This window comes from Xenopus tropicalis, chromosome 3 (genome assembly GCF_000004195.4).
Source record: "Xenopus tropicalis strain Nigerian chromosome 3, UCB_Xtro_10.0, whole genome shotgun sequence".
Taxonomy (NCBI): Eukaryota; Metazoa; Chordata; class Amphibia; order Anura; family Pipidae; genus Xenopus; species Xenopus tropicalis.
In genome coordinates this window covers 10,461,773-10,489,377 of record NC_030679.2, presented here as the reverse complement: position 1 = coordinate 10,489,377, position 27,605 = coordinate 10,461,773, and the positions used below count along the sequence as shown (strand labels likewise).

At 44.3% G+C, this 27,605-nt stretch overlaps 2 protein-coding genes across 4 annotated transcripts in view; one reads left to right on the top strand and one right to left on the bottom strand.

The window, feature by feature from the left end:
- Window positions 1-560: 560 nt before the first annotated feature.
- On the bottom strand, window positions 561-10,638 carry mrps35 (mitochondrial ribosomal protein S35). Its single transcript, NM_001016014.2, is given in 8 exon segments — window positions 561-1,114; window positions 2,754-2,823; window positions 2,959-3,068; window positions 5,264-5,403; window positions 7,947-8,007; window positions 8,132-8,299; window positions 8,401-8,453; window positions 10,514-10,638. Coding segments are annotated over 8 exon segments (981 nt in total). The 5' UTR covers window positions 10,635-10,638; the 3' UTR covers window positions 561-856.
- Window positions 10,639-14,913: 4,275 nt separating this feature from the next.
- Window positions 14,914-27,605, top strand: part of LOC100492908 (potassium voltage-gated channel subfamily KQT member 1) — a 40,663-nt gene continuing 27,971 nt past the window's right edge. For all 3 annotated transcript variants that reach the window (XM_018092788.2, XM_031898655.1, XM_031898654.1), the window contains exons 1-3: window positions 14,914-15,183; window positions 15,965-16,197; window positions 19,150-19,641. In XM_018092788.2, coding sequence (XP_017948277.1) covers window positions 19,319-19,641 — 323 coding nt within the window. In that variant the 5' untranslated portion in view covers window positions 14,914-15,183; window positions 15,965-16,197; window positions 19,150-19,318. The remainder of the gene's footprint in view (window positions 15,184-15,964; window positions 16,198-19,149; window positions 19,642-27,605) is intronic.

The window sequence follows — 27,605 nt, the reverse complement described above, 5'->3', positions numbered from 1 at the left end:
TACTGTTTTATTATTACAGAGAAAAAGGAATCATTTAACCATTAAATAAACCCAATAGGGCTGTTCTGCCCCCAATAAGGGGTAATTATATCTTAGTTGGGATCAAGTACAGGTACTGTTTTATTATTACAGAGAAAAGGGAATCATTTAACCATTAAATAAACCCAATAGGGCTGTTCTGCCCCAATAAGGGGTAATTATATCTTAGTTGGGATCAAGTACAGGTACTGTTTTATTATTACAGAGAAAAGGGAATCATTTAACCATTAAATAAACCCAATAGGGCTGTTCTGCCCCCAATAAGGGGTAATTATATCTTAGTTGGGATCAAGTACAGGTACTGTTTTATTATTACAGAGAAAAAGGAAATCAGTTTTAAAAATCTGAATTATTTGATTAAAATGGAGTCTATGGGAGACGGGCTTTCCGTAATTTGGAGCTCTCTGGATAATGGGTTTCCGGATAAGGGATCCCATACCTGTACCAGCAATGCATAGGATATAAACACAGCCGGCTGTCAATATCCAGTTACACTTACACATAACTTTAAAACCAGTAAATAACTCAGCCAAATCCTTTTAATGTTTGATACAAGTAAAGTTCAGTGGAGTTTTAGTCTCGGCCAAAAACTGAAATATGCACAGCCGCATACCTTAAATTCTGTGTTTGCCGGAATTATTCCGGCTGGAATTTCACAGAGGCAGAACTGGTAGCTGCAGTACGCAACTAAACCACCAGGGGGAGCCTGTATCCGCAACAAGAGCCCCGTCTAAATGGTTGTAAGTGTAAAGCAGCCTGCAAAGCTGCACAAAACCATCTGTACAGGAGGCACATTGGATGTCTGGGTCTAAGGCCGTTATGCAATTCCCAGCATGCTCTTCACACTCTGCTTGTAGTTCTCAATGCTTTCCTCCTGCTCGCCTTGGTTGCGCAAGTTCAGCATGGCGTTGCGGTACTGCTGCACGGCAGGGCTCTGTAGGATCTGCTCTTGTGGCGTGGAACTGTATCTCCCTCTGAGAAGGGTTTCTAGGGCATTCTTCTCCGACCTGCTCCCTTCCCACACGTACGCCTCCATGTCACTCTCCTCTTTCTCGCTTTCCCAGGCTTCAGTTTTCTGTAAAACAAATCACTAATGAGTCGAGCCATGCCAGCCTTCCAATTCCGGTTATGCCCAAAATAACTCAAGATGGCAAGCTGGTATCTATGGGCACGTGCCGCTATCCAAAGAGGTGGTCAGAAATGAAATCACGGGGGGGCTGGGATGGTCAGGAGCCAGCAAGAAGGGCTGCACCTTCCTCTTACTTTGCATTGGTTGGTCCATACGCTGGACTGCATGGCAACTGGTCTATATGTGGTAAGATGACAGATAGGTGAATGCAATCAAGCATTCCACTAGTAATTTGGGACACACTGGGTCACACCCTGATCAACCCCAAACTCCACCCACTTTCACTAACAAACCCCCTTCATAATTCTACACTCAATGAAGACTCAATGAAGACTCAATGAAGACTCAATGAAGACTCAATCAAGACTCAATCAAGACTCAATCAAGACTCAATCAAGACTCAATCAAGACTCAATCAAGACTCAATCAAGACTCAATCAAGACTCAATCAAGACTCAATCAAGACTCAATCAAGACTCAATCAAGACTCAATCAAGACTCAATGAAGACTCAATCAAGACTCAATCAAGACTCAATCAAGACTCAATCAAGACTCAATCAAGACTCAATCAAGACTCAATCAAGACTCAATCAAGACTCAATCAAGACTCAATCAAGACTCAATCAAGACTCAATCAAGACTCAATCAAGACTCAACCAAGACTGTCTGGTGTATGGTTCCCTGTATGTTGGGGCTAGTTGCGGGGAGGATTCTCCTGTCCTTCCTAGTCCACTAGCCTTCATGGTTCCTGGTATTCGGCCCATTTTGGTTTTGGACCTACTGGTAGCTTGCTGAAAAGTTATCAGCAGCATGTGGGCTGGGGAGGGGAAGATTTATAGAAGAGACTGTGCATACAGCAGCCCCAGACACATAATAAACATGACTGCTACAGAAAGCCATGAATAATTCAAGGCCTTTGGTAGAAACCTATATGCTGCAAGCAAGTCTTCCTCTACTGAGGGTTAAACCTTGTGCGCTAAAGGTGAGTGCTTACATCCTCAGAGAGGTTAAGCCACGCTGCCATGAAATGCAGGCAACAAGCTAACCGCGGGAAGGTGTTTACCTCGGGATTCCCCCCCATGAACCTTAACTTATCGCTACATCGTCCGGATCATGGAAAAATCACAAGTGTCACAGAGGCTCATGAAATATGCAGAGCAATCAAAGGCAATTCATCCAATGAGAAGGCCCTGAAATATTAATGAGCGGCTGAAAGGTAAAGAAAGAGGCAGGAGAGTTTGTGCAGAGCCAGCGGCTTGAGATCAGGTGGCACAAGCGAACGGCCACCGACTGCTCTGGGCACTGAGCTTGGCAGGGCGGTAGGTGGCATTCTGCTGCCTTCTATTGATCTGCATCTCCCATCATCCTCAGCTGATCAGGCACAGCTCCAATCCCCCTCATCCAGCCAGCGGACATTAGCAGAAAATCCGGTGCCACAGTTGCACGAGTCAACCCTGCAGCAGATGAGCGGCACCCGACTTGTACCATCCACTCTCCATTTACTGGGGTTCTACAACAATGTTAGAAATAAATGGCACACAGTGCCCCAACATATAAGGGGAAAGTGCAAGAGAACTCACTCACCCAGGACTCGTGGTACAGGACAGTCAGCAAGTAGAGAGTGTAGTCCCGGTTCTGTCTCCTTACTGGGCACCTGGTATAACAGAGCAGATTATACTGTATATAAAAGTGCTTTTATTGTATAATAACTGTATATGCAATTATTATAGTAAAGCCATTCATTTGCTCCAGTTTACCCCTCCCACCGGGGCATGAACACTGTAGGTACCTATCAGAGCGGAGGGTGAGGGTATCGGTAGTCGAGTCGTATCTTGGTCCTGCAAGTTTTATAAGCTTCTTCCTGGAATGATCATCCAGATTGAGGCTAGACAGCTTCACCTGGAACACAGAATGGAGGGATTTAGAGAGAGAGAGAGAGCAGCAGCCTGCATAGCATAAACAGACAGTCAAAATATGATATCTAATGCTCTCACAGTGGCCCATTGCCCTATGCAGTCACGTGCATGCACTCCCATCTTACACACACACTGACAAAAATCCCATTTAAATCCAGTCTTCTAAGTTAAGAGGTTTACTGGAATACAATCAGAAAAATAGGGAAAACAACAAATATATGTACTTTAGTAGGATGGGTATCCTATGCCCAAGGTGTTAAAATAATCACACATCTCCCCTCATTCTAATTTGCGACTATGAGCTTAGCTGCAGGGTCGGACTGGGTGTCCTGAGTTCACCACGACCCAGTCTCAAGGGCACACTACCCTGCACAATGCACCACTCACCCACTTCAATGCCCAACTGTACCTTATACAGGTATGGGATCCCTTATCTGGAAACCCGTTATCCAGAAAGCTCTGAATTACGGAAAGCCCATCACCCATAGACTCCATTTTAATCAAATAATTCAGAATTTTAAAACTTTTCCTCTGTAGAAATAAAACAGTACCTTGTAATTGATCCCAACTAAGATATAATTACCCCTTATTGGGGCAGAATAGTCCTATTGGGTTTATTTAATGGTTAAATGATTCCCTTTTCTCTGTAATAATAAAACAGTACCTGTACTTGATCCCAACTAAGATATAATTACCCCTTATTGGGGGCAGAACAGCCCTATTGGGTTTATTTAATGGTTAAATGATTCCCTTTTCTCTGTAATAATAAAAAAGTACCTGTACTTGATCCCAACTAAGATATAATTACCCCTTATTGGGGCAGAACAGCCCTATTGGGTTTATTTCATGGTTAAATGATTCCCTTTTCTCTGTAATAATAAAACAGTACCTGTACTTGATCCCAACTAAGATATAATTACCCCTTATTGGGGCAGAACAGTCCTATTGGGTTTATTTAATGGTTAAATGATTCCCTTTTCTCTGTAATAATAAAACAGTACCTGTACTTGATCCCAACTAAGATATAATTACCCCTTATTGGGGCAGAACAGCCCTATTGGGTTTATTTAATGGTTAAATGATTCCCTTTTCTCTGTAATAATAAAACAGTACCTGTACTTGATCCCAACTAAGATATAATTACCCCTTATTGGGGCAGAACAGCCCTATTGGGTTTATTTAATGGTTAAATGATTCCCTTTTCTCTGTAATAATAAAACAGTACCTGTACTTGATCCCAACTAAGATATAATTACCCCTTATTGGGGGCAGAACAGCCCTATTGGGTTTATTTCATGGTTAAAGGATTCCCTTTTCTCTGTAATAATAAAAAAGTACCTGTACTTGATCCCAACTAAGATATAATTACCCCTTATTGGGGCAGAACAGCCCTATTGGGTTTATTTAATGGTTAAATGATTCCCTTTTCTCTGTAATAATAAAACAGTACCTGTACTTGATCCCAACTAAGATATAATTACCCCTTATTGGGGGCAGAACAGCCCTATTGGGTTTATTTCATGGTTAAATGATTCCCTTTTCTCTGTAATAATAAAACAGTACCTGTACTTGATCCCAACTAAGATATAATTACCCCTTATTGGGGGCAGAACAGCCCTATTGGGTTTATTTCATGGTTAAATGATTCCCTTTTCTCTGTAATAATAAAACCATACCTGTACTTGATCCCAACTAAGATATAATTACTCCTTATTGGGGGCAGAACAGTCCTATTGGGTTTATTTCATGTTTTATTGATTTGTTAGTAGACTTAAGGTATGGAGATCCAAATTATGGAAAGACCCCTTATCCGGAATACTCTTGGTCCCGAGCATTCTGGATAATAGGTCCTATACCTGTACTTTTCCCCCTGAAAACTTGAACCCACTGATCCTGGTGAGGAGCGGGCCTGGGCTAATGGACGCATGAGGGCTGTGGCCCACTGGGTTTTCTCCCGGTGTCCTGCCAGCCCAGTCCGACCATGCTGAGCCGTCACCAGCATTAGATTCCTGATACTAACGGTCACAGAGCCACTGCCTGTGGCTGGAACTGATCTTAGGGCAGCCATAACTGGGCTTATTTACTAGCCGATAAGCTCACAGACAAGATCGACAGATATTGACAGTTCATCCACGTTTGGGGGGGTTCACATGAAATATTGGTATAGGCATCACTTACCTGCATGCTCACCACACGGGCTTTGGGGTTCCGGAGTGAGGGGCCAGCAGAGACATAATCCAAAGTCTGGAAATTGATTGGAAAGTTCTTTTCGCACAGCTCATCACTGGAGAGAGCAGACGGCCACTGGGTGCAAAACTCTTGAGACAAAAACATGCAAGATCCCAGTTAGGCAAGTACAAAACTGCTGGACCTGTAAGCCACCTAGTCACGTTAGCCATGTGTGCCACAACTCTGTTGCCCCGTGAGTCAATTAAAAAGAGAAACTTTAAGTACAAGGACAAATAAAAAGTCATGTCAAGTTGATTAAAATTTCTTACCACATTTTTCTTGCAAAAATACACTAGCCCGGGGTACTTTCCTTCTCAGTGCCACATACTCTTCAGGTGCCTCAGCATTCTCTATGTTACTCTGGGCAAGCTCATGTGCAGTACAGAAATGAATGATTCTTTGGTCTTCTGTACCATGGAGAGAATGCTGGGGCACCGGAAAACCATGGTGGTGTGGCATTGAGAAAATGTACCCCGGGAAAGGAGTCCTGCATTGGTTCAGGTGCTGCTGCCAAGACGCAAGGTGAGAATCTTGCCCCAGGTGGGAGCTACCCTAAGGTTACCAGGGGGAGGCAAAAAGTCACTCCAATTTAGAAATGTCATTTTCGGTTCTCCTAGTGCAGTGAGCCAAACTGTACTCTCATTAGGGATAGGAATCTGTGGGTAGGACTTGCAGATGTGCGTGCTGGTTAGTGGGTCTCCCTTAACCTTGTTTTTTAACCTGATGACGTAATTTCCGGTTTAATGGTGGTCGGGAAGATTACAGGTCCCGATTGCGGGTCACAGGTCTGGGTACCAGAAACTGAACCAGGCTCTGCTGGGAAGGTGCATTTTTGGAAGAAAAGGAGCACCAGCCCCGTGTTCGCACTTTGCACTTAACAACTGGGCACCGCCCTGGTGATTCTACCTTTCTTTTTCCCCTAAGCCAACCCCCCTTTTTCCCCTGTGAGCAACATGAAGACAAAATCAGTGTATGCAAAGGGACACTAACAGAACCATTACAGGGATTGGGTTGAGCTTGTCACAGATAGTAAAGAGTCCACCCAATGAATGGTAGGGGTATGCTATAGACCCCCTAATGTAAGGGAAGAGGCTCAGTTGCAAATAGAAAAGGCTGCTAGTTTGGGGCAAGTGACAATAATGGGGAATTTAATTACCATGATATTGACTGGATCAATAGAACTGCCAGGACAGTAACTGGGAACAAGTTTATAAACTTACTACATGGCAACTTTATGTCACAGGTTGTTGAGGAGCCAATCAGGAACCATGCTATATTGGATCTAGTGATCTCTAATGACCCGGAATGTATAGCAAATGTGCAAGTGGTTGAACTCCCTCTATTCTGTAAAGCGCTGCATAAATTGATGGCGCTATATAAATAATAATAATAAACCTCTGGGTAATAGTGACCATAATGTTATTTCATTTAACTTGTTCATAAATGACTTAGGGGAGGGTATTATGAGTAATGTATCAGTGTTTGCAGATGACACAAAACTCTACAGACCAGTCAATTCTATCCAGGATGTGACACCTTGCAGCAGGATCTTGGCCAACTGGCAGTCTGGGCAGCTAAGTGGCAGATGAGATTTAATGGGGATAAATGTAAGGTCATGCACCTGGGATGTAAAAATATCCCCCACTTATACCCTTAATGGGACTGCACTAGGCAAATCCATAATGGAGAAGGACCTTGGAGTCATTGTAGATAATAAACTTGGCTGTAGCAAGCAATGCCAGGCAGCAGCTGCAAGGGCAAACAGGGTTCTGAGCTGTATTAAAAGGGGTATAGATTCACGGGAGGAGGGGGTTATTCTTCCCCTTTACAGAGCGCTGGTAAGGCCCCATCTAGAATATGCTGTTCAGTTCTGGTCTCCAGTGCTCAAACGGGACATTATTGAGTTAGAGAGGGTCCAGAGAAGGGCAACTAAGCTGGTAAAGGGCATGGAAAGTCTCAGTTATGGGGAAAGGCTGGCCCAGTTGGGTTTGTTTATAAGGGGTGACATAATAACTATGTATAAATATATAAGGGGATCATATAATAACCTCTCTAATGTTTTATTTACCAGTAGGGCCTTCCAACGGGCATGAGGGCACCCACTCCGTTTAGAAGAAGGGAGGTTCCATTTAAACATTCGGAAAGGATTTGTTACTGTGAGAGCTGTGAGGGTGTGGGATTCCCTCCCCGAATCAGTGGTACTGGCTGATACATTATATAGCTTTAAGGGGCTGGGTGGGTATTTAGCAAGTGAGGGAATACAGGGTTCTTAGTACAAGTTGATCCAGGGACTGGCCCGATTGCCATCTTGGAGTCAGGAAGGAATTTTTTCCCCTCTGGGGCAAATTAGAGAGGCTTCAGATGGGGTTTTGCCTTCCTCTGGATCAACTAGTAGTTAGGCAGGTTATATATAGGTATTATGGTTGGACGTGATGGACGTACATCTTTTTTCAACCTAACTTACTATGTTATTGTATATGGTTCACAGATACCAGGTGTCCTTCACCCACAATGGCAGTATACAGGCTATCTTTTCAGGCATGGCTTTTGGGGGGCCTCATGCACATCTTTCTCGCAAACCTTGAGGACTTTGAATGGTTTTACCTCAGAAAAACAAATGGAGTCCCCTCACCTTTCAGGGCAGCACAGTGATTTTTGATAGCCACCGGTGTCAGATGCAGAAAGTTTGGGATCTGTAAGTAACAGAAGAGATTTAGAGTGGAGAAACCAACCGTGTTTATTCCCAAATATTTGCAGCCCCCGCCCCCCCTGGATTGCAATGTCATAACCTTGTCCCGTATCTGGGCAGGATTTTACCTTGATGAGCTCTAAGTTTCCGGTCTTCTCCGGGGGGACACCCCTCTTTACGGGATACCCCATACGCACAGGAAGGGGCACCGCTGATGGCTTGAATGGCGCTGCTGTTGGATAAACACTGCACCAATCCTGGTCCGGAAGCATCTTCTCTGTCCTGGGAGGAGCAGCCTGAGGAGAGATTGGGAGGGGAGGAGTCAATGTACAAATACAGGCACACCCACTCACCCAAAATGGGAAATTAATGGGAAATAGGATAGTCTGTCTTTTACCTCTCTTCTGAAAAGGTTCTTCTGTTGTGAGCGGTTCCCTCGGGTTGCTGGTACTGTATATGAACAAATGAGACCATAAACAGAACATAGGAGAAATCCAGACCTGATTGGGTTATAATTGTAGATAGATAGATAGATAGATAGATGATAGATAGATATTTATATGATATAGATAGATGATAGACAGATAGATATGTAGGGACCCATAGGGTTAACATGCCCCTATGGCTTTAAACCCTACAACTTCCTTAGTTTGTGCGGTTACTGGGCAAAGTCCCACGTATCCAGTTTAGAGTTTGCCTTATTGGTTATTTGGGGTTGACCACACCTCTTGCACTCACATAGTGTTTAGCAGGAGGGTGAGCCTGGGATCAACAGGGCCCCAGTAAAGCCTTCTACCCAAGAGTTATCATCTTATAGTCTAGTGAAGTCAGGGACAGGGACCCCGTGAACAAGTACCACTTAGTTACTCTTGTCGAACACTTTCTAGGAAAGGGAGATAGAGAGGGAAGGAAGCAAGAGCAGTTTCGGCTCCACCAAGGAAAGTAGTTGGAAGTACCTCCCATACAGGCACTGTTGCCTCAGCATAGGGCCATAGTTAAGACGTAGGAGAAAGGCAGTACCTAAACCCTGATCCACAGTTGGCTGTGGGACCCTGAAGGCTAGAAGTTATCAACCTGAGGACAGAGGTATCTATCCAGACTGCTTCCAAAGGGGTACCAAGCTGCCCAGGTGCATTTACCCTGCCCAGACTCAAGATGAGTTGAGATAAACCGGCGTGCATCCTCTCTGTGCTGTCCTCAGAGTATTACTATCCTATAACCGCTGTATGTGAGTATATTGCAATAACCCTGCACATTGATTGTCTCTAACAATAAACCAATTCTATTGTTCAACTGCAAGAACCTTCTGGCGTCCATTTGTTACTCTGCACTGCACACAGTTACAGTGAGTTGTAGTTGCACTACACCATAGCTCCGTTTGGTCACTTCCATTTAGCAAGGCCCATCCTGAAGGATTGAGTCAAGTGTACCCCATGCTCTAAATCCTATACTAGCCCTGCTGTTGGCTTGGTTACAGCCAAGAAGGGGTTACAGATAGATAGATAGATAGATAGATAGATAGATAGATAGATGATAGATAGATAGATAGATGATGGATAGATAGATAGATAGATAGATGATAGATAGATAGATAGATAGATGATAGATGATAGATGATAGATGATAGATGATAGATAGATAGATAGATGATAGATAGATAGATGATAGATAGATAGATGATAGATAGATAGATGATAGATGATAGATAGATAGATCGATAGATAGATAGATAGATGGATGATAGATAGATAGATAGATGGATGATAGATAGATAGATAGATGGATGATAGATAGATAGATAGATAGATAGATAGATAGATAGATAGATGATGATAGATGATAGATAGATAGATAGATAGATGATAGATAGATGATAGATAGATGATAGATAGATGGATAGATAGATGGATGATAGATAGATAGATAGATAGATAGATGATAGATCGATAGATAGATAGATAGATAGATAGATAGATAGATAGATAGATGATGATAGATTATGATAGATTATAGATAGATAGATAGATAGATAGATAGATAGATAGATGATAGATAGATGATAGATAGATGGATGATAGATGGATAGATGGATGATAGATAGATAGATAGATGATAGATAGATAGATAGATAGATAGATAGATGGATAGATGATAGATAGATAGATAGATGGATGATAGATAGATAATTTCATTCATTCTGCACACAGAGAGTTTTAGGGTGGAGGTCCCATTAAATATCCAATATCACTGCGTGACATGAGGCACCAGGGAACTGATTTATAAGGTATAAGAGCAATGAAACCTCCATGCAGTTGGTCAGCTTTAGAAACAAGAGTAGTATTTCAGCAGGGAAATGCCTAGAGAGACCCAGCCAATCACAGGCAGTGCCTGCCCACTCACTGCCATTTGAAATCTCTCCCTGTTACCCAGTGTCACTGACACCCAAGAGGTCACATGGAAATCGCAATCGCATGATTACACAGGAAGCAGAATACCCAAGTGCGACTCACCCGTATCTGATTTGGACACTACCAAGCCCGTACTGTACCCGGGACCCATAGTGGGTGTCGCTCTCTGAATCCCGGGGCCCCTCAAGGTGCTACACACTCGGTTCAGCACGCACGCCGCCATCTTGTGTGTGGCAGAAAGGAACCGCAGCAGTACGGAACGCAGCAAGGGACAAACCCGCTAAGGCTAAAGACAGATGTGGGCGTGGCTTGGGACAAGTGGATTTGTTGGACAAAATACGGGAAGGAGAGCTGTGCAAAGCGACAAGGGGTGTTAGAGATGGGGCAGGGTCATTTGTATCATTTATTTTATGACTTTTTTGACTTTGCTTTTTTTCAGTGGTTATAGGGATATGTAATTGTGACTGAACACGGTATCGGGCTGAACACATTAGGCTGGCAGCTCTAAAGTTTAATGCACCTATAGTGCAAGTGGCCAAGTGCAGTTATACAGGGAGGGCAACAGTAATCACAGGGGCATATACTGCAGGTGCCTCCCTTTAGTGGGCACAGTTAGTAGCACAATGGCTTCCTTGTTGGTGGGCCTTGCCAACAAATAGAATTGATGCCCCAGTTTAAAAATGCCCAATGTTCAATAGATGTTCTCTTCCAGTAGATCATATGCCGTCTGATGGGATCCCAGGGGTATTAGGGTGAAGACACATGGCGCTACTAGTAGTAGCTACTTGTGGTTACTGATATAGACAATGCTGATCATTTACTGATAACAGGCAGCATAGGGCAGGCAGAGTATGGCACACACAGGCAGCACAGGCCAGGCAGAGTATGGAATACACTGGCAGCATAGGGCAGGCAGAGTATGGCACACACAGGCAGCATAGGGTAGGCAGAGTATGGCACACACAGGCAGCATAGGGCAGGCAGAGTATGGCACACACAGGCAGCATAGGGTAGGCAGAGTATGGCACACATAGGCAGCATAGGGCAGGCAGAGTATGGAATACACCGGCAGCATAGGGCAGGCAGAGTATGGCACACACAGGCAGCATAGGGTAGGCAGAGTATGTCACACACAGGCAGCATAGGGCAGGCAGAATATGGAATACACCGGCAGCATAGGGCAGGCAGAGTATGGCACACACAGGCAGCATAGGGTAGGCAGAGTATGGCACACACAGGCAGCATAGGGCAGGCAGAGTATGGAATACACCGGCAGCATAGGGCAGGCAGAGTATGGCACACACAGGCAGCATAGGGTAGGCAGAGTATGGCACACACAGGCAGCATAGGGCAGGCAGAATATGGAATACACCAGCAGCATAGGGCAGGCAGCGTATGGCACACACAGGCAGGGTAGGACAGGCAGAGTATGGCACACACAGACAGCATAGGACAGGCAGAGTGCTGCCTGTGTGTGCCATACTCTGCCTGCCCTATACTGCCTGTGGGAGGTGAACCTGGCAGGGGTTTGTTCTGGGAGTTTGTTAGCATTTGGAAATAGCCATTAAATGGTCCCTAAGGTGTGTAATTATATGCTGGGGGTTGCTATGCTATCCACAGGGGAGGAGGCATATGGATTTAAGGGTCTGTCTTAATATGACATAATATAATTCTTTCACATATGAAGGGTGATATTCCTGCAGTGAGCCCCAATCATTTGGATTTTTGCTGTGCTACCACCATTAGTGTGGGTTTGGTCTTAAAGGGGTTTGTTCACCTTATAATTACCTTTTAGTATGATGTAGAGAGTGCTATTCTGAGAAAATTTGCAATTGGTCTTCATTTTTTATTACTTGCATTTTTTTAATTATTTAGCTTTCTATTTTGCTATCTGGTTACTAGGGTTCAATTTAACCTAGCTACCAGGCAGTGGTTTGAAAGAAACAGGGCAATACAAATTGAAAAGGGCATAAATAGGCCATTTTATAACATACTAAAAGTTAACCCTTTAAAAGCCCTTGTGATAACATGGGTGGGGTTTAAAAAAGGGGAGTGGTCAAAACTGGCTTCAGTTATCCGCCCTCTGCCATGTAGGGCCATAAAAATTCCGGCCCTCGGTACCACAGAAGTTGGACAGCACTGCCCTAAGTGTTCTTCACTTAGGGCAGTGCTGCCCCAATTCCATGCACTTTCATTGATAGTGTATGAAGTCACAATGCTGTATTACCACTAGGTGGCACCATTACTGCAGTTTCCTATTGCCACAAACTTTCCCCTGCCCCCAGGACCATTTCCTTCCCATTGTGTTGCCACACAGCCTCCCTTGCCATTCCCCTTCTGTCACCCTAGTGTTATGGCAGCCCCCACCCAAGGCTACAGTGTGCCCCCACGTAACACAATGACTGCACACTTAGAGTAATTGGCTTAGAGTCAGGTGACACAAGAATTTCATATAATATCCATGCCCCGGGAGCAGACACCTGATCTGGCCGATCACACAGCAGCCTTGTTTCTTACCTCTCCTTTCATCGGCACAATGACACCGGCCGGCTCATCTGTAAGCAGTCTCCAGGGGCCCTTACTAATAATAATCCAGCCTGGGGGGCTCAGATTCCTGCTGGTTGTGAGTTGTGTCGAGATGTGACCGCTACCGGCCTATACACACTTACACCCTATTGATTCCCTCTACTGCGCCTTGGACCAGTAGAACAAGGCAGAAACAGTGTTTGCATAGGAGCCCCAAGTTGCCCTCAGTTGCCACATCAGCGTTAAAGGGGCAGTTGACCATAAAATTAATATTAATTGTTCTGCAGACAGTGGTATTCTAAAGGTGCTCATACATGGGCAGATTTCAGCTGCTGATTCAAGTTAATTAGAGACCATTACAGCAGCTTATCAACTTGTGTGTGGGCACCCCAAGGGCCCCACCCAACCGATATCTGGCCGAAAATTTGTCCAGGTGTTAGTTGGATCAGTTAGTTGATGCAGTCCTCACTCCAACTCCTCCTATGTCCATCTTTGTAATTTCAGCTGAACAATTTATGGTGGCCATACACAGGCCAATTCTAGCTGCCGATATGGGTCCGTTAGACCGATTTGGCAGCTTATCGGCCCCTGTATGGGGCACTAACGACTAGTCTGCCCAGCGCTGGATTTCTACTGGGGGTGCCCCTGCCCGCCACGAGAAAACACCAAAAATAGAACTCCCATACGGAGCAGTCGGGAGATGTCCCCATTGCTCCGTATGGGAGCAAAATTTTCAAATTTGCCTGCGGCAGGGCTGCATGCTGCCCCTGTGGTTGTGCCGCCCTAGGCCCGGGCCTTTGTGGCCTCGCCGCAAATCCAGGCCTGAGTCTGCCCGACCGACATCTTGCCTGAAATTGGGCAGATATGGATCTGGCGGGTCAGTTTTAAAAATCTAGTCGGATCAGGGACCACATCGGCTCGTTCATGCGGTCCCCAAACCAACTGCGCCTATACCCGTCTTTCAAATTCGATTGTTTGGCCCCAAGGCCAAACGACTAAATTAGCCTGACTTAGCCCCCTTTCACCCACCCGTAGGTAGGGATATCGGGACAAGATCCACTTCCTTGGCATGTATGGCCCCCTTTAGACTTCTAATTTGTTGTTTGTCTTTAGTTTCTATTCTATGGGGCAGATTTATCAAAACACGTGTTCGAATCCCGAATGGGAAAAATACGGAAGTCACAAAATTTTGGTACCAAACGATTGTAAACAGCGGCTAAAAATATGAAAAAGTCATGCAAGCGCCGAAAAAGTTGCGTAAGCGGCGAAAAAGTTGCGGAAAATACGATTGGACCGATTGAACAAACGCTAGGAGCGTTCGTAGATAAGTAATTGTGCCCCTATGTGTTTTTTAACAATTTATTCTGTGGCTTTGCAGTTGGGAGTTTAATTGTTCCCTGATTGCCCTTTACCCTTTTACAAGTGGCTTCCAAGGCACGTGCCTCTTCGGCCCTGGGCTGGGAATGATAGAAAATGAATGAATGGATGATGCAGGCCTTCAAAGGTGTCCTAGCTGCACCCAGGGTTGGACTGGGACACCGGGAAAAATCCCGGTGGGCCCCGGCGGCCCAGACCCGACCCTTGCCGGCCCTCCCTGTGCCCGACCGCTCCTCCCCTGACGCGTTCAATTTGCGCGCTCGGGGGACGACGGCATGTGGTGGGCCCAGCGAGGGGGGTTAGGGGGGGAGTTAGGGGACGTGGCCGGTGGGAGCCCTGGTGGGCCCTTCACCCCCCAGTCTGACCCTGGCTGCACCCCATCTTGGATTGTGTTAGACCTCCTTTTGTATATCAGTGGCACTGCAAGTGCTTAGTGGGCTCTGGGCTGTTGCTCGGAAGCTAAATAAAGTTATTCTCTCATAGAAGCTGATGGTACAGGGCTGATTATGAATCAATTCTCATGCAGACTGCACTGGTTTCTATGCTGCCATGTAATGTGAATCTGAATTAATTACCAATCACCCTTGTTTTGTGACTGTTATATTGTATATTATATATGGTATATGTAGTGTATATTGTGGGTCCCTAAACTCAGGGGCACAAGGCCCAGTGTTATACACTAAGCAATCCCATTATCAGAGCTCACTAGATGGAACGGCCAGTACAGATGTTGAGTGAGCAGCCACCCCCTCCCACTAATCTCCCAGTGACTTCCCATGAAATCTCACATGCCGCTGTGTGTTGCGGTCACAGAGATTGCCGAGCAGTGATTGCCACACTCCTGCCCGTGACGTGGGGCACTGCCAAAGGTTGGTATATGTGGGAATCCTCCATACAAGTAACTTTTCTGTCTTATATCAGGGCTTATCATACACTTGGCAAGACATTTAGAATGTTGAATGGTCGCATTATACTGCTGTGGATTATGGGGTGAAAAATGCTGTAACGCTAAATGGCCCCCCAGGGCCACTGTATAAGGTTCCCTTGCTTTTGGCAGTGGATTTTTGATTTAATAATGGTTAGTGCTACAATATCAAGCCAGGACCATGTGTCCAACACTGCTGCTGCTTCTCCCTGTGCCTGGATCTTCAAGCACTCTTGGGGCCCTAGGCAAGTATCTAGGGAGCCTTGTTAGAGTCCAGGCCTGGACTGGCATTCTGTGGATTCTGGCCAATGCCATAGGGGCTGCTGTAATGCCATAGACATTAACTATTTATTGGGCTGGCGGGGGGCCGTTTGTGTACTTGCCTATTTTGAATCCTTATCCGGACCTGGTATGCAGGGGCGTAACTATAGAAAATGCAGATGTGACTGATGAGGGGCCCTGGAGGTAAAAGAGCCAATGGGGCACCTACTGATATAGGTTTATGAAAAATGTCTTAAGTCATAGAGTAAATGTACAGTATAGGGTATATTGCTTGTTATACTGCATCTTATCTCTGTAGACCAGAGATGTTCAGCCTTTGTCTTTTGTGTGGGTTCTGAGAGTTGTAGTTCAGCAGCAGTCGACCTTGGACCATCGCAGCACCATCATTGCCGCAGGATTTTATCAAACAATATGCCCTACCTGTCGTGTTATTGTATCTCCAGGTTGAACAGCCTGTACCTGGGTACAGAGCCTCTCGGAGCTGCTGGGAGGGACAGTGCCTGTGCCAAGGGGAGGAGAGAGCGGGGAGACAAAATACAGAGAGGCTTTTCAGCACAGACAGGTGCCTGACAGGGATGATCAAGGTAGCGGGATTCTGCCTATTTCCAGTAGAGACGGTGATCATGGCTCAGAGTTGGTGATGCCAAGGGCCATGGATCAGAGCAACGCCCTGCAGGTAAGGATAAGGGCATCGGGGCAATTCAAACACTGCTGACCAATAAGGGCTTTCTGTATTATGTGGCCTCCGGCATCAGGTTTGGTTTTATTTACGGATCAGTTGGTCTTTTCAGAGTATTAGGTTGCATGGAGGATGTGTAGATGCCCTACAGGTATATCCCCCAATGCCCATAGAGAATATACCAAGTTGGCATTGCATGTTGGAGCTGTCGTTGGCTAAAGGGTAAGTTTGGCTTCCATGCTTTTTATATAGTCGGAGGCGTAAGGTGTTGGATGTATGGGTGATGCTCTGCAGGTATTGTGAGCATAGGGCTGCAGAGGGTGGACAACCTCCAAGGAGCTGGTCATTGTGGGGTCCCCTAAAAAAGTCAATTTTTGTTTTTAGCCACTAGGTTGCTTTCTAGGAGACTGGGCGTCTCATTTTATCTTATGGATGTTGAGCTGTTGTAGGACCCAAACTCCCACGCAAGGCATGCTGGGGATTCTGGGAGTTGTAGTACATTACTAAATAGCAGGGCTCTACACTGCATTATGGCCCAACCCCCCAAGTACAAGAGGATGTGCATTGTGCCCTGTAGGGGTGAGACCATGCAGAGAGGGATGGGGGGGTCAGAGGTGGGACAATTGTACACTCGCCATATGTTATTTGATGAACAAAAGGTAATTGTGGCTCAATCCAAAAAGGTAGCTGGGAATAGCTGGATGTATAGCTGTGAGTATAGTGTCACCTGTATGAATCTGTATGGTAGGTGTGTGTTTGTGTGTCATAATTTACAACAGGGTGTTTTATTGCTGTGAGCACTGTGCATTGTGTTAGAGTTGTGTATGGCAAAGTTTATAGCTGTGCGTTTTGTGTAAATTGTCTAACAGCCACAGTGTGTGCCAGTATATCCGGCTGTGCGTGGGTACTGTGGCTGATTATAGTATGTAGTTGTGTGTATTGGGCTGAGAGTGTTCAGTAGTGTGTATGTGTGACTGTGAGTTCCACTGTTTACACCTGTGCATTTAAATTATAGTTACGTTTACTTTGCCACGCGTGCACCCAGGGATTGCTCATACCTCGCTCCGTGTGTTGGGATCGAGCAATGAATGTTTTTTACTGTGTGTGTGAATTGTACTATATGTATATGTAGTGTGCAGTGCTTATCTTGCAATGTGTATGTATTTTACTGCATGTGTGTATACATTACATTTTATGTACAGGTATAGGGCCCATTATCCAGTAAGGATTATTTATATCTTAGTTGGGATCAAGTACAGGTACTGTTTTATTATTACAGAGAAAAGGGAATCATTTAACCATTAAATAAACCCAATAGGGCTGTTCTGCCCCCAATAAGGGGTAATTATATCTTAGTTGGGATCAAGTACAGGTACTGTTTTATTATTACAGAGAAAAGGGAATCATTTAACCATTAAATAAACCCAATAGGGCTGTTCTGCCCCAATAAGGGGTAATTATATCTTAGTTGGGATCAAGTACAGGTACTGTTTTATTATTACAGAGAAAAGAGAATCATTTAACCATGAAATAAACCCAATAGGGCTGTTCTGCCCCCAATAAGGGGTAATTATATCTTAGTTGGGATCAAGTACAAGTACTGTTTTATTATTACAGAGAAAAGAGAATCATTTAACCATGAAATAAACCCAATAGGGCTGTTCTGCCCCCAATAAGGGGTAATTATATCTTAGTTGGGATCAAGTACAGGTACTGTTTTATTATTACAGAGAAAAGGGAATCATTTAACCATTAAATAAACCCAATAGGGCTGTTCTGCCCCCAATAAGGGGTAATTATATCTTAGTTGGGATCAAGTACAGATACTGTTTTATTATTACAGAGAAAAGGGAATCATTTAACCATTAAATAAACCCAATAGGGCTGTTCTGCCCCAATAAGGGGTAATTATATCTTAGTTGGGATCAAGTACAGGTACTGTTTTATTATTACAGAGAAAAGGGAATCATTTAACCATTAAATAAACCCAATAGGGCTGTTCTGTCCCCAATAAGGGGTAATTATATCTTAGTTGGGATCAAGTACAGGTACTGTTTTATTATTACAGAGAAAAGGGAATCATTTAACCATGAAATAAACCCAATAGGGCTGTTCTGCCCCAATAAGGGGTAATTATATCTTAGTTGGGATCAAGTACAGGTACTGTTTTATTATTACAGAGAAAAGGGAATCATTTAACCATTAAATAAACCCAATAGGGCTGTTCTGCCCCAATAAGGGGTAATTATATCTTAGTTGGGATCAAGTACAGGTACTGTTTTATTATTACAGAGAAAAGGGAATCATTTAACCATTAAATAAACCCAATAGGGCTGTTCTGCCCCCAATAAGGGGTAATTATATCTTAGTTGGGATCAAGTACAGGTACTGTTTTATTATTACAGAGAAAAGGGAATCATTTAACCATTAAATAAACCCAATAGGGCTGTTCTGCCCCAATAAGGGGTAATTATATCTTAGTTGGGATCAAGTACAGGTACTGTTTTATTATTACAGAGAAAAGGAAGTCAGTTTTAAAATTCAGAATTATTTGATTAAAATGGAGTCTATGGGAGACGGCCTTTCCGTAATTCAGAGCTTTCTGGATAACGGGTTTCCAGATAAGGGATCCCATACCTGTATAGGTATTTTGTGCTGTGTGCTTATTGTACAACTGTGCAGTGTGTGTATTTTGCAGTTAGTATGTGTATAGTACACAGTGTATTGTACAGTGTCTGTTTATTATACAGTGTGTATATTGTGCATTTGAATGTGTATTACAGTGTGTGTATTGTACAGTGAGTGTGTATTATTTGGTGTGTGTATTGCATCATATTTTTATGTGTATTTTACAGTAAGTAGGTGTGTATGTGTGTATTGTACAATATATGTGTAGAGTATTGTTGGCTTCACCCATGCCCTGACCTTGCCATGTTCTCCCTGTTGCAGGACTATGAGTGACAGCGAGTGACAGCAGGTGACAGTGGGTGACACAGCTGTGATCCCGTCTGTGGTGACTCAGAGCCGCCCAGTGATAAGAGGGATCAGGTCCCGCGGGAGCTTGCAATCTAACACCGGCTCTTAGGATGTAAAATATTGATCAGTGGCAGTCTGCGGCATGTCGTGCCCTCCGGGGGAGTGCAGGGGTTTCCCCCTCTATACCTTCTACTCAGCCCCCAATGCTTCAGACCCCATGCATTATTCTTCTGTGGCCCTCAGCACAAACCCACCCTTGAACAATGGATCTGGGGCCCCATGTCCAGCGCAGGACCCCACACTGCAGGTGAGCAGCCCTTCCAGGGGTTCCAGGGACAGGCACGGAGACTCCTCACCCAAGTGCTTCTATCGCCACTATCTGACCCGCACCAGCATGCAGGGCGATATCTACAACTTCTTAGAAAGACCCAGCGGCTGGAGGTGCTTCATCTATCACTTCAGTGTGTGAGTACCCAGTCATTATATAGCCCCCCAAAATCTCCTAGTCATTATATAGCACCCCAGTATCTACTTGTCATCATATAGCACCTCACTTGCTCCTAATCAGATAGAGCTCCCCAGTCATTATGGCAACCTAATTGTTCTAACTCATTAAAGAGCTCCCCAGTGTCTCCTTGTCATTAAATGGCACCCCAATACTTCCTTATCATTAAAGAGAACCATAATTACTCATTATCTCTCCTTGTCATTAAATGGCACCCCTATATTTACTTAGCATTAAAGAGCACCCTAATTACTTCATTTTGCTATCGAGCACCCCAGTGTTTCCTTATTATTATATGGCACCCCAATTGCCCTTATCATTAAAGAGCACCCTAATTAATTCATATTGCTATAGAGCACCCCAGTCTTTCCTTATTATTATATGGCACCCCAATTGCCCTTATCATTAAAGAGCACCCTAATAACTTCTTATCATTATAGATTACCCCAGTCTCTCTTATTCTTTACACATCACCCCAGTCTCTCCTTATCATTATAGAGCACCCAATAACTCCTTATCATTATACAGCAACCCATGCTCTTCTTGTCATTATAGAGCACCCCAATAACTCATTATCATTATACAGCACCCCAGTCTCTTCTTGTCATTATAGAGCACCCCAATAACTCCTTATCATTATACAGCACCCCAGTCTCTCCTTGTCATTATAGAGCACCCCAATAACTCCTTATCATTATACATCACCCCAGTCTCTCCTTGTCATTATAGAGCACCCCCAATAACTCCTTATCATTATACAGCACCCCAGTCTCTCCTTGTCATTATAGAGCACCCTAATCACTTCTTATCATTATAGATTACCCCAGTTTCTCTTATTCTTTATACATCACCCCAGTCTCTCCTTGTCATTATAGAGCACCCTAATCACTTCTTATCATTATAGATTACCCCAGTTTCTCTTATTCTTTATACATCACCCCAGTCTCTCCTTGTCATTATAGAGCACCCCCAATAACTCCTTATCATTATACAGCACCCCAGTCTCTCCTTGTCATTATAGAGCACCCCCAATAACTCCTTATCATTATACAGCACCCCAGTCTCTCCTTGTCATTATAGAGCACCCCCAATAACTCCTTATCATTATACATCACCCCAGTCTCTCCTTGTCATTATAGAGCACCCCCAATAACTCCTTATCATTATACAGCACCCCAGTCTCTCCTTGTCATTATAGAGCACCCTAATCACTTCTTATCATTATAGATTACCCCAGTTTCTCTTATTCTTTATACATCACCCCAGTCTCTCCTTGTCATTATAGAGCACCCCAATAACTCCTTATCATTATACAGCACCCCAGTCTCTCCTTGTCATTATAGAGCACCCCAATAACTCCTTATCATATACATCACCCCAGTCTCTCCTTGTCATTATAGAGCACCCCAATAACTCCTTATCATTATACAGCACCCCAGTCTCTCCTTGTCATTATAGAGCACCCCAATAACTCCTTATCATATACATCACCCCAGTCTCTCCTTGTCATTATAGAGCACCCCCAATAACTCCTTATCATTATACAGCACCCCAGTCTCTCCTTGTCATTATAGAGCACCCCAATAACTCATTATCATTATACAGCACCCCAGTCTCTTCTTGTCATCATAGAGCACCCCAATAACTCCTTATCATTATGCAGCACCCCAGTCTCTTCTTGTCATCATAGAGCACCCCAATAACTCCTTATCATTATACAGCACCCCAGTCTCTCCTTGTCATAATAGAGCACCCTAGTCACTCCTTGTCGTTACACAGCACCCTATGGCTGCTGTTAGTCATTCCATAGCACCCTGATTGTTGCTTGTTGACATCACATAGCAGCCTGATCATTGCTTCCTGTGATTACATTTCACCTTTATCTCTGCTGTATGTCATTACATCCTTGCCTTCCCGCTCTCACCGGACTTTAGGTCTCCTGTTCTTGTTTCCTTGGCTCTTGGTACATACATTTAACTTGTGTGTTACCCAACACCGCTGGCGTCTCTGTTGCATTTGTAGCATCCAAGTCTGTCTGTCTGTCTCTAAAAAAGCGTGTGGAGCAGCGCACTGTACATCTATAGACATCTGTCTGAGTACTTAAAGGAGATCTAAAGCTAAATAGCAAATGAATTTAATCTTACTCAGAATGCCTCTCTCCATATAAATTAATTTTCTAATTTTAGATATTAGTAGTTTTAGACTGCTATTACTAGGCTTTCAGCTCAGCTTTAGCTCAGCAGCTCTCTTTAGAGTGTCAGCAACCATAAATGTGCTCTGTCTGCATCATCTCTTTACCTTAGGGTTACACGGACTCTAAAAGAGATGTACTGAGCCGAAACAGTCTAAATCTGCTAATATCTCAAAAAAACACTAAAAGTAGACTATTACTGTAAACTGCAAAAGGCTTTGGAAAAGAAATCTATGTATGTATTTATTATTTGGATTTGTCTCCTCTTTAAAGACAGTTTACTGTACGTGCATGTTACAATACCCTCAGTAATATAGTTTGGTTTCTTAAAGGGGTAGTTAACTTTTATTATGTTAGAAATTGTCCTATTCCAACAACTGTTCAGTTGGTCTTCATTACTTATTGTTTATTGTTAAAATGGGGGTCACTGACCCTGACAACCAAAGGACTAATGCTCTGTGAGCTTTCAGATCTGTGCCACTGTGACAGAATGCTCTGTTATACAGATAGCTAGAATCTCAGCCATAAAGCAGGGCAGGACTGCTGCTTACAATGGGGATCAGATAGGATCTGTGCCACTGTGACAGAATGCTCTGTTATACAGATAGCTAGAATCTCAGCCATAAAGCAGGGCAGGACTGCTGCTTACAATGGGGGGGATCAGATAGGATCTGTGCCACTGTGACAGAATGCTCTGTTATACAGATATCTAGAATCTCAGCCATAAAGCAGGGCAGGACTGCTGCTTACAATGGGGGGGATCAGATAGGATCTGTGCCACTGTGACAGAATGCTCTGTTATACAGATAGCTAGAATCTCAGCCATAAAGCAGGGCAGGACTGCTGCTTACAATGGGGGGATCAGATAGGATCTGTGCCACTGTGACAGAATGCTCTGTTATACAGATAGCTAGAATCTCAGCCATAAAGCAGGGCAGGACTGCTGCTTACAATGGGGGGATCAGATAGGATCTGTGCCACTGTGACAGAATGCTCTGTTATACAGATATCTAGAATCTCAGCCATAAAGCAGGGCAGGACTGCTGCTTACAATGGGGGGGATCAGATAGGATCTGTGCCACTGTGACAGAATGCTCTGTTATACAGATAGCTAGAATCTCAGCCATAAAGCAGGGCAGGACTGCTGCTTACAATGGGGGGGATCAGATAGGATCTGTGCCACTGTGACAGAATGCTCTGTTATACAGATAGCTAGAATCTCAGCCATAAAGCAGGGCAGGACTGCTGCTTACAATGGGGGGATCAGATAGGATCTGTGCCTCATTACATGCATTTTACCCATATATACCCATTGACTGAATGACATTGGAGAAGTCAGGCACTTCCTCGCTTGTCCCTATTGCAGTCCAAAGATTATATCCAGGATTTTCCTGGAGACTTGCTGCCAATTTCTGGGATTTGCCTCTGTCGAGGACAGAGCCGCTCACACATCTAATCGGGGGCTGCGTCGCTAATCTCTGTCAGCTGTGCAGATGTTGCGCTGAGTGGCCCTTATAATCTGCGGATTTATCCCTGTGTGTGATGTGCAGTCAGGATATTATCAGCTGCCGTCCCCCCCGCCCCACGCGGCATCTGTCTCGTTGGGCTCTCGGCGTCAAATCAAAAGGGGCCTACGTGTGAATTATCTGCACTGAATTTGTCATATAAGGAGTTAATGTACCCCCTACTGTTTTATATAAGACTATGACAAGGCATGGGGGGGATTCAATGAACATTTAAAAGCCCGGATAAAGGAGCTTTATAGAGTTTATAAACCAATCCCTGTCCCAGTGGAGCTTACAATCTATGGCCCCTATCCCATTCCCATCAGTCCCTGCCCCAGTGAGCTTACAATCTAAGGTCCCTATCACATTCCCATCAGTCCCTGCCCCAGTGAGCTTACAATCTAAGGTCCCTATCCCATTCCCATCAGTCCCTGCCCCAGTGAGCTTACAATCTAAGGTCCCTATCACATTCCCATCAGTCCCTGCCCCAGTGAGCTTACAATCTAAGGTCCCTATCACATTCCCATCAGTCCCTGCCCCAGTGAGCTTACAATCTATGATCCCTATCACATTTCCATCAGTCCCTGCCCCAGTGAGCTTACAATCTAAGGTCCCTATCACATTCCCATCAGTCCCTGCCCCAGTGAGCTTACAATCTAAGGTCCCTATCACATTCCCATCAGTCCCTGCCCCAGTGGAGCTTACAATCTAAGGGCCCTATCCCATTTCCATCAGTCCCTGCCCCAGTGAGCTTACAATCTAAGGTCCCTATCACATTCCCATCAGCCCCTGCCCCAGTGAGCTTACAATCTATGGTCCCTATCACATTCCCATCAGTCCCTGCCCCAGTGAGCTTACAATCTAAGGTCCCTATCACATTCCCATCAGTCCCTGCCCCAGTGGAGCTTACAATCTAAGGTCCCTATCACATTCCCATCAGTCCCTGCCCCAGTGAGCTTACAATCTAAGGTCCCTATCACATTCCCATCAGTCCCTGCCCCAGTGAGCTTACAATCTAAGGTCCCTATCACATTCCCATCAGTCCCTGCCCCAGTGAGCTTACAATCTAAGGTCCCTATCCCATTCCCATCAGTCCCTGCCCCAGTGAGCTTACAATCTAAGGTCCCTATCCCATTTCCATCAGTCCCTGCCCCAGTGAGCTTACAATCTAAGGTCCCTATCACATTCCCATCAGCCCCTACACAGTGATCTTACAATCTAAGGTCCCTGTCACATTCCCATCAGCCCCTGCCCCAGTGAGCTTACAATCTAAGGTCCCTATCACATTCCCATCAGTCCCTGCCCCAGTGAGCTTACAATCTAAGGTCCCTATCACATTCCCATCAGCCCCTACACAGTGATCTTACATTCTAAGGTTCCAATCACATGTCCTACTCTAATCCGACAAGACCTCACTGGGCTATGGTGGTGTCATTTTATATAGAACTTCTAAATTTTTCACATACAGGATCATTAATCTTGCCCTGGGTGAGTCCGATGATGTTATTCTGGGCATTATATCCTGGATATACGTATTTTTTCCCTTGCAAAGGCAGACATAGGCTGTAACTTAAACACCAGGAAATTTACTCCTTCATGCAAAATTCAAACCTTTTATTGTTTTAAGACACATGAAACCTTCAGCCAGTTTCCCTTTAAACCCAGGCTGGACTCTTTATTCTTTATGAGGTTAAACATTTCCTTCACTTTCAGTGCTCTGAACCCTTCTAGTTGAGCCCATCATCTGGTTTGCCTTGGACAGTAAACCTGGGCATACACAAAACAACGTCCATTGGACAATGTGCCCAGATGAGCAGAACCCCTGATTGGTGCCCGGGTCAGACACCCCCGGGCAGGACCACATCAAAAGGATGATTGGTCGCCAGTTAGAGTGATATTTGGCAGTCAACTGATTCAGTGTTGGATGTGGGACCACAAACTCCAGGACCAAGTGCTTCAACCCAATTACCCCTTGCTGGTGGTAGCAGGCTCGGACTGGCCATCTGTGGGTTCTGGCAAATGCCAGAGGCTGCTGTAAGTTGCCATAGACAGTCACTATTTGTTTAGCTGGTGGGGGGCTGTAGCCTACAGCATTGCTATAGCTACCTTTTTTTGTGATACACCCACAGCTTGGGCACCTGTCTCACTGACAGACTTGCCCCTATATAGGTATTGGACCCCTTATCCGGAAACCCATTATCCAGAATGTTCCGAATTACGGAAAGACCATCTGCCATAGACATTTTAATCAAATAATTCACATTTTTTTAAAATGGTTTCCTTTTCCTTTTTGTACAGATAATTCCCTTTTCTCTGTAATAATAAAACAGTACCTGTACTTGATCCCAACTAAGATATAATTACCCCTTATTGGGGGCAGAACAGCCCTATTGGGTTTATTTCATGGTTAAATGATTCCCTTTTCTCTGTAATAATAAAACAGTACCTGTACTTGATCCCAACTAAGATATAATTACCCCTTATTGGGGGCAGAACATCCCTATAGGGTTTATTTAATGGTTAAATGATTCCCTTTTCTCTGTAATAATAAAACAGTACCTGTACTTGATCCCAACTAAGATATAATTACCCCTTATTTGGGGCAGAACAGCCCTATTGGGTTTATTTAATGGTTAAATGATTCCCTTTTCTCTGTAATAATAAAACAGTACCTGTACTTGATCCCAACTAAGATATAATTACCCCTTATTTGGGGCAGAACAGCCCTATTGGGTTTATTTAATGGTTAAATGATTCCCTTTTCTCTGTAATAATAAAACAGTACCTGTACTTGATCCCAACTAAGATATAATTACCCCTTATTGGGGCAGAACAGCCCTATTGGGTTTATTTAATGGTTAAATGATTCCCTTTTCTCTGTAATAATAAAACAGTACCTGTACTTGATCCCAACTAAGATATAATTACCCCTTATTGGGGCAGAACAGCCCTATTGGGTTTATTTAATGGTTAAATGATTCCCTTTTCTCTGTAATAATAAAACAGTACCTGTACTTGATCCCAACTAAGATATAATTAATCCTTATTGGGGGCAAAACAGCCCTATTGGGTTTATTTAATGGTTAAATGATTCCCTTTTCTCTGTAATAATAAAACAGTACCTGTACTTGATCCCAACTAAGATATAATTAATCCTTATTGGAGCCAAAACGATCCTACTGTTTAAATAATTTTATTAGCAGACTTAAGGTAGGGGATCCGAATTACAGAAAGATCCCTTATCCAGGAAAACCCCAGGTCCCGAGCATTCTGGAAAATGGGTCCTATACCTGTACTGCCTTCTCTTCATCTGGCCATGGCAGCCTTCATTTTGGGCCTATGTAACAATTTTATATAGGATGGGGTGCCAAAACCTATATATATATATATATCCCTAGCTATTTCATATTATCATTATTCTGTTTATCCCCTGTAATCCATGAACAGCTGAGTCTCCTTCCCTGACCTACAGATGAGGTTATGGAGGATCAGAGATGCAGAGTTGCATCACTTGATCATTTAACAATTGAGTTTTCAGAGGCCAGCAAGAGCCCAAACCTTGTGAAGGACCTGATGAAGGGTGGCAGTAGGGTGCAGCATGGGAGCTGTGTTGTCTGTGGGTGTTAGAAGAGACGCGAGAGATGTGAATTACTGATGGACTTGATGGTCAGCCAAGTGGTGTATTCGGTGACCAAGACTGAAACAAAAGAGTAGGGTGCTTGATGCTGGCGTGCAGTGCTGAGGAAGAATGTAGTGATCTCATTGGTTGTTACAGCCATGAGTGTGACTATTAACAGTATCTATAGAGTGGGGTGATAGGACCTTGACCTCATTCATCATTTAGGTACAAGTAAGACTTGGCCTGCGCTAGCCTCAGAGGAAGATGCCTAAAGGTAGCCATACACAGGCAGATTAAAGCTGCTTATTAGAGTCCTTTAGACCCGTCTTGCAGCTTATCTGCAAGTGTATGGGGACCCCCAACAGGCCTTCCCTACAGATATATAGAAACATTGGGGTAACAGTCACCCCGCTATAGTTCCAGGGGTACCCAGGGCACAAATAAGCACTCACCCCAAATCCCCCCCTAACTGGCCTTCAGGCTGGGCCCCCTTAGCCCATAACAAGGTTACAGATATATAGAAACATTGGGGTAACAGTCACCCTGCTATAGTTCCAGGGGTACCCAGGGCACAAATAAGCACTCACCCCAAATCCCCCCCTAACTGGC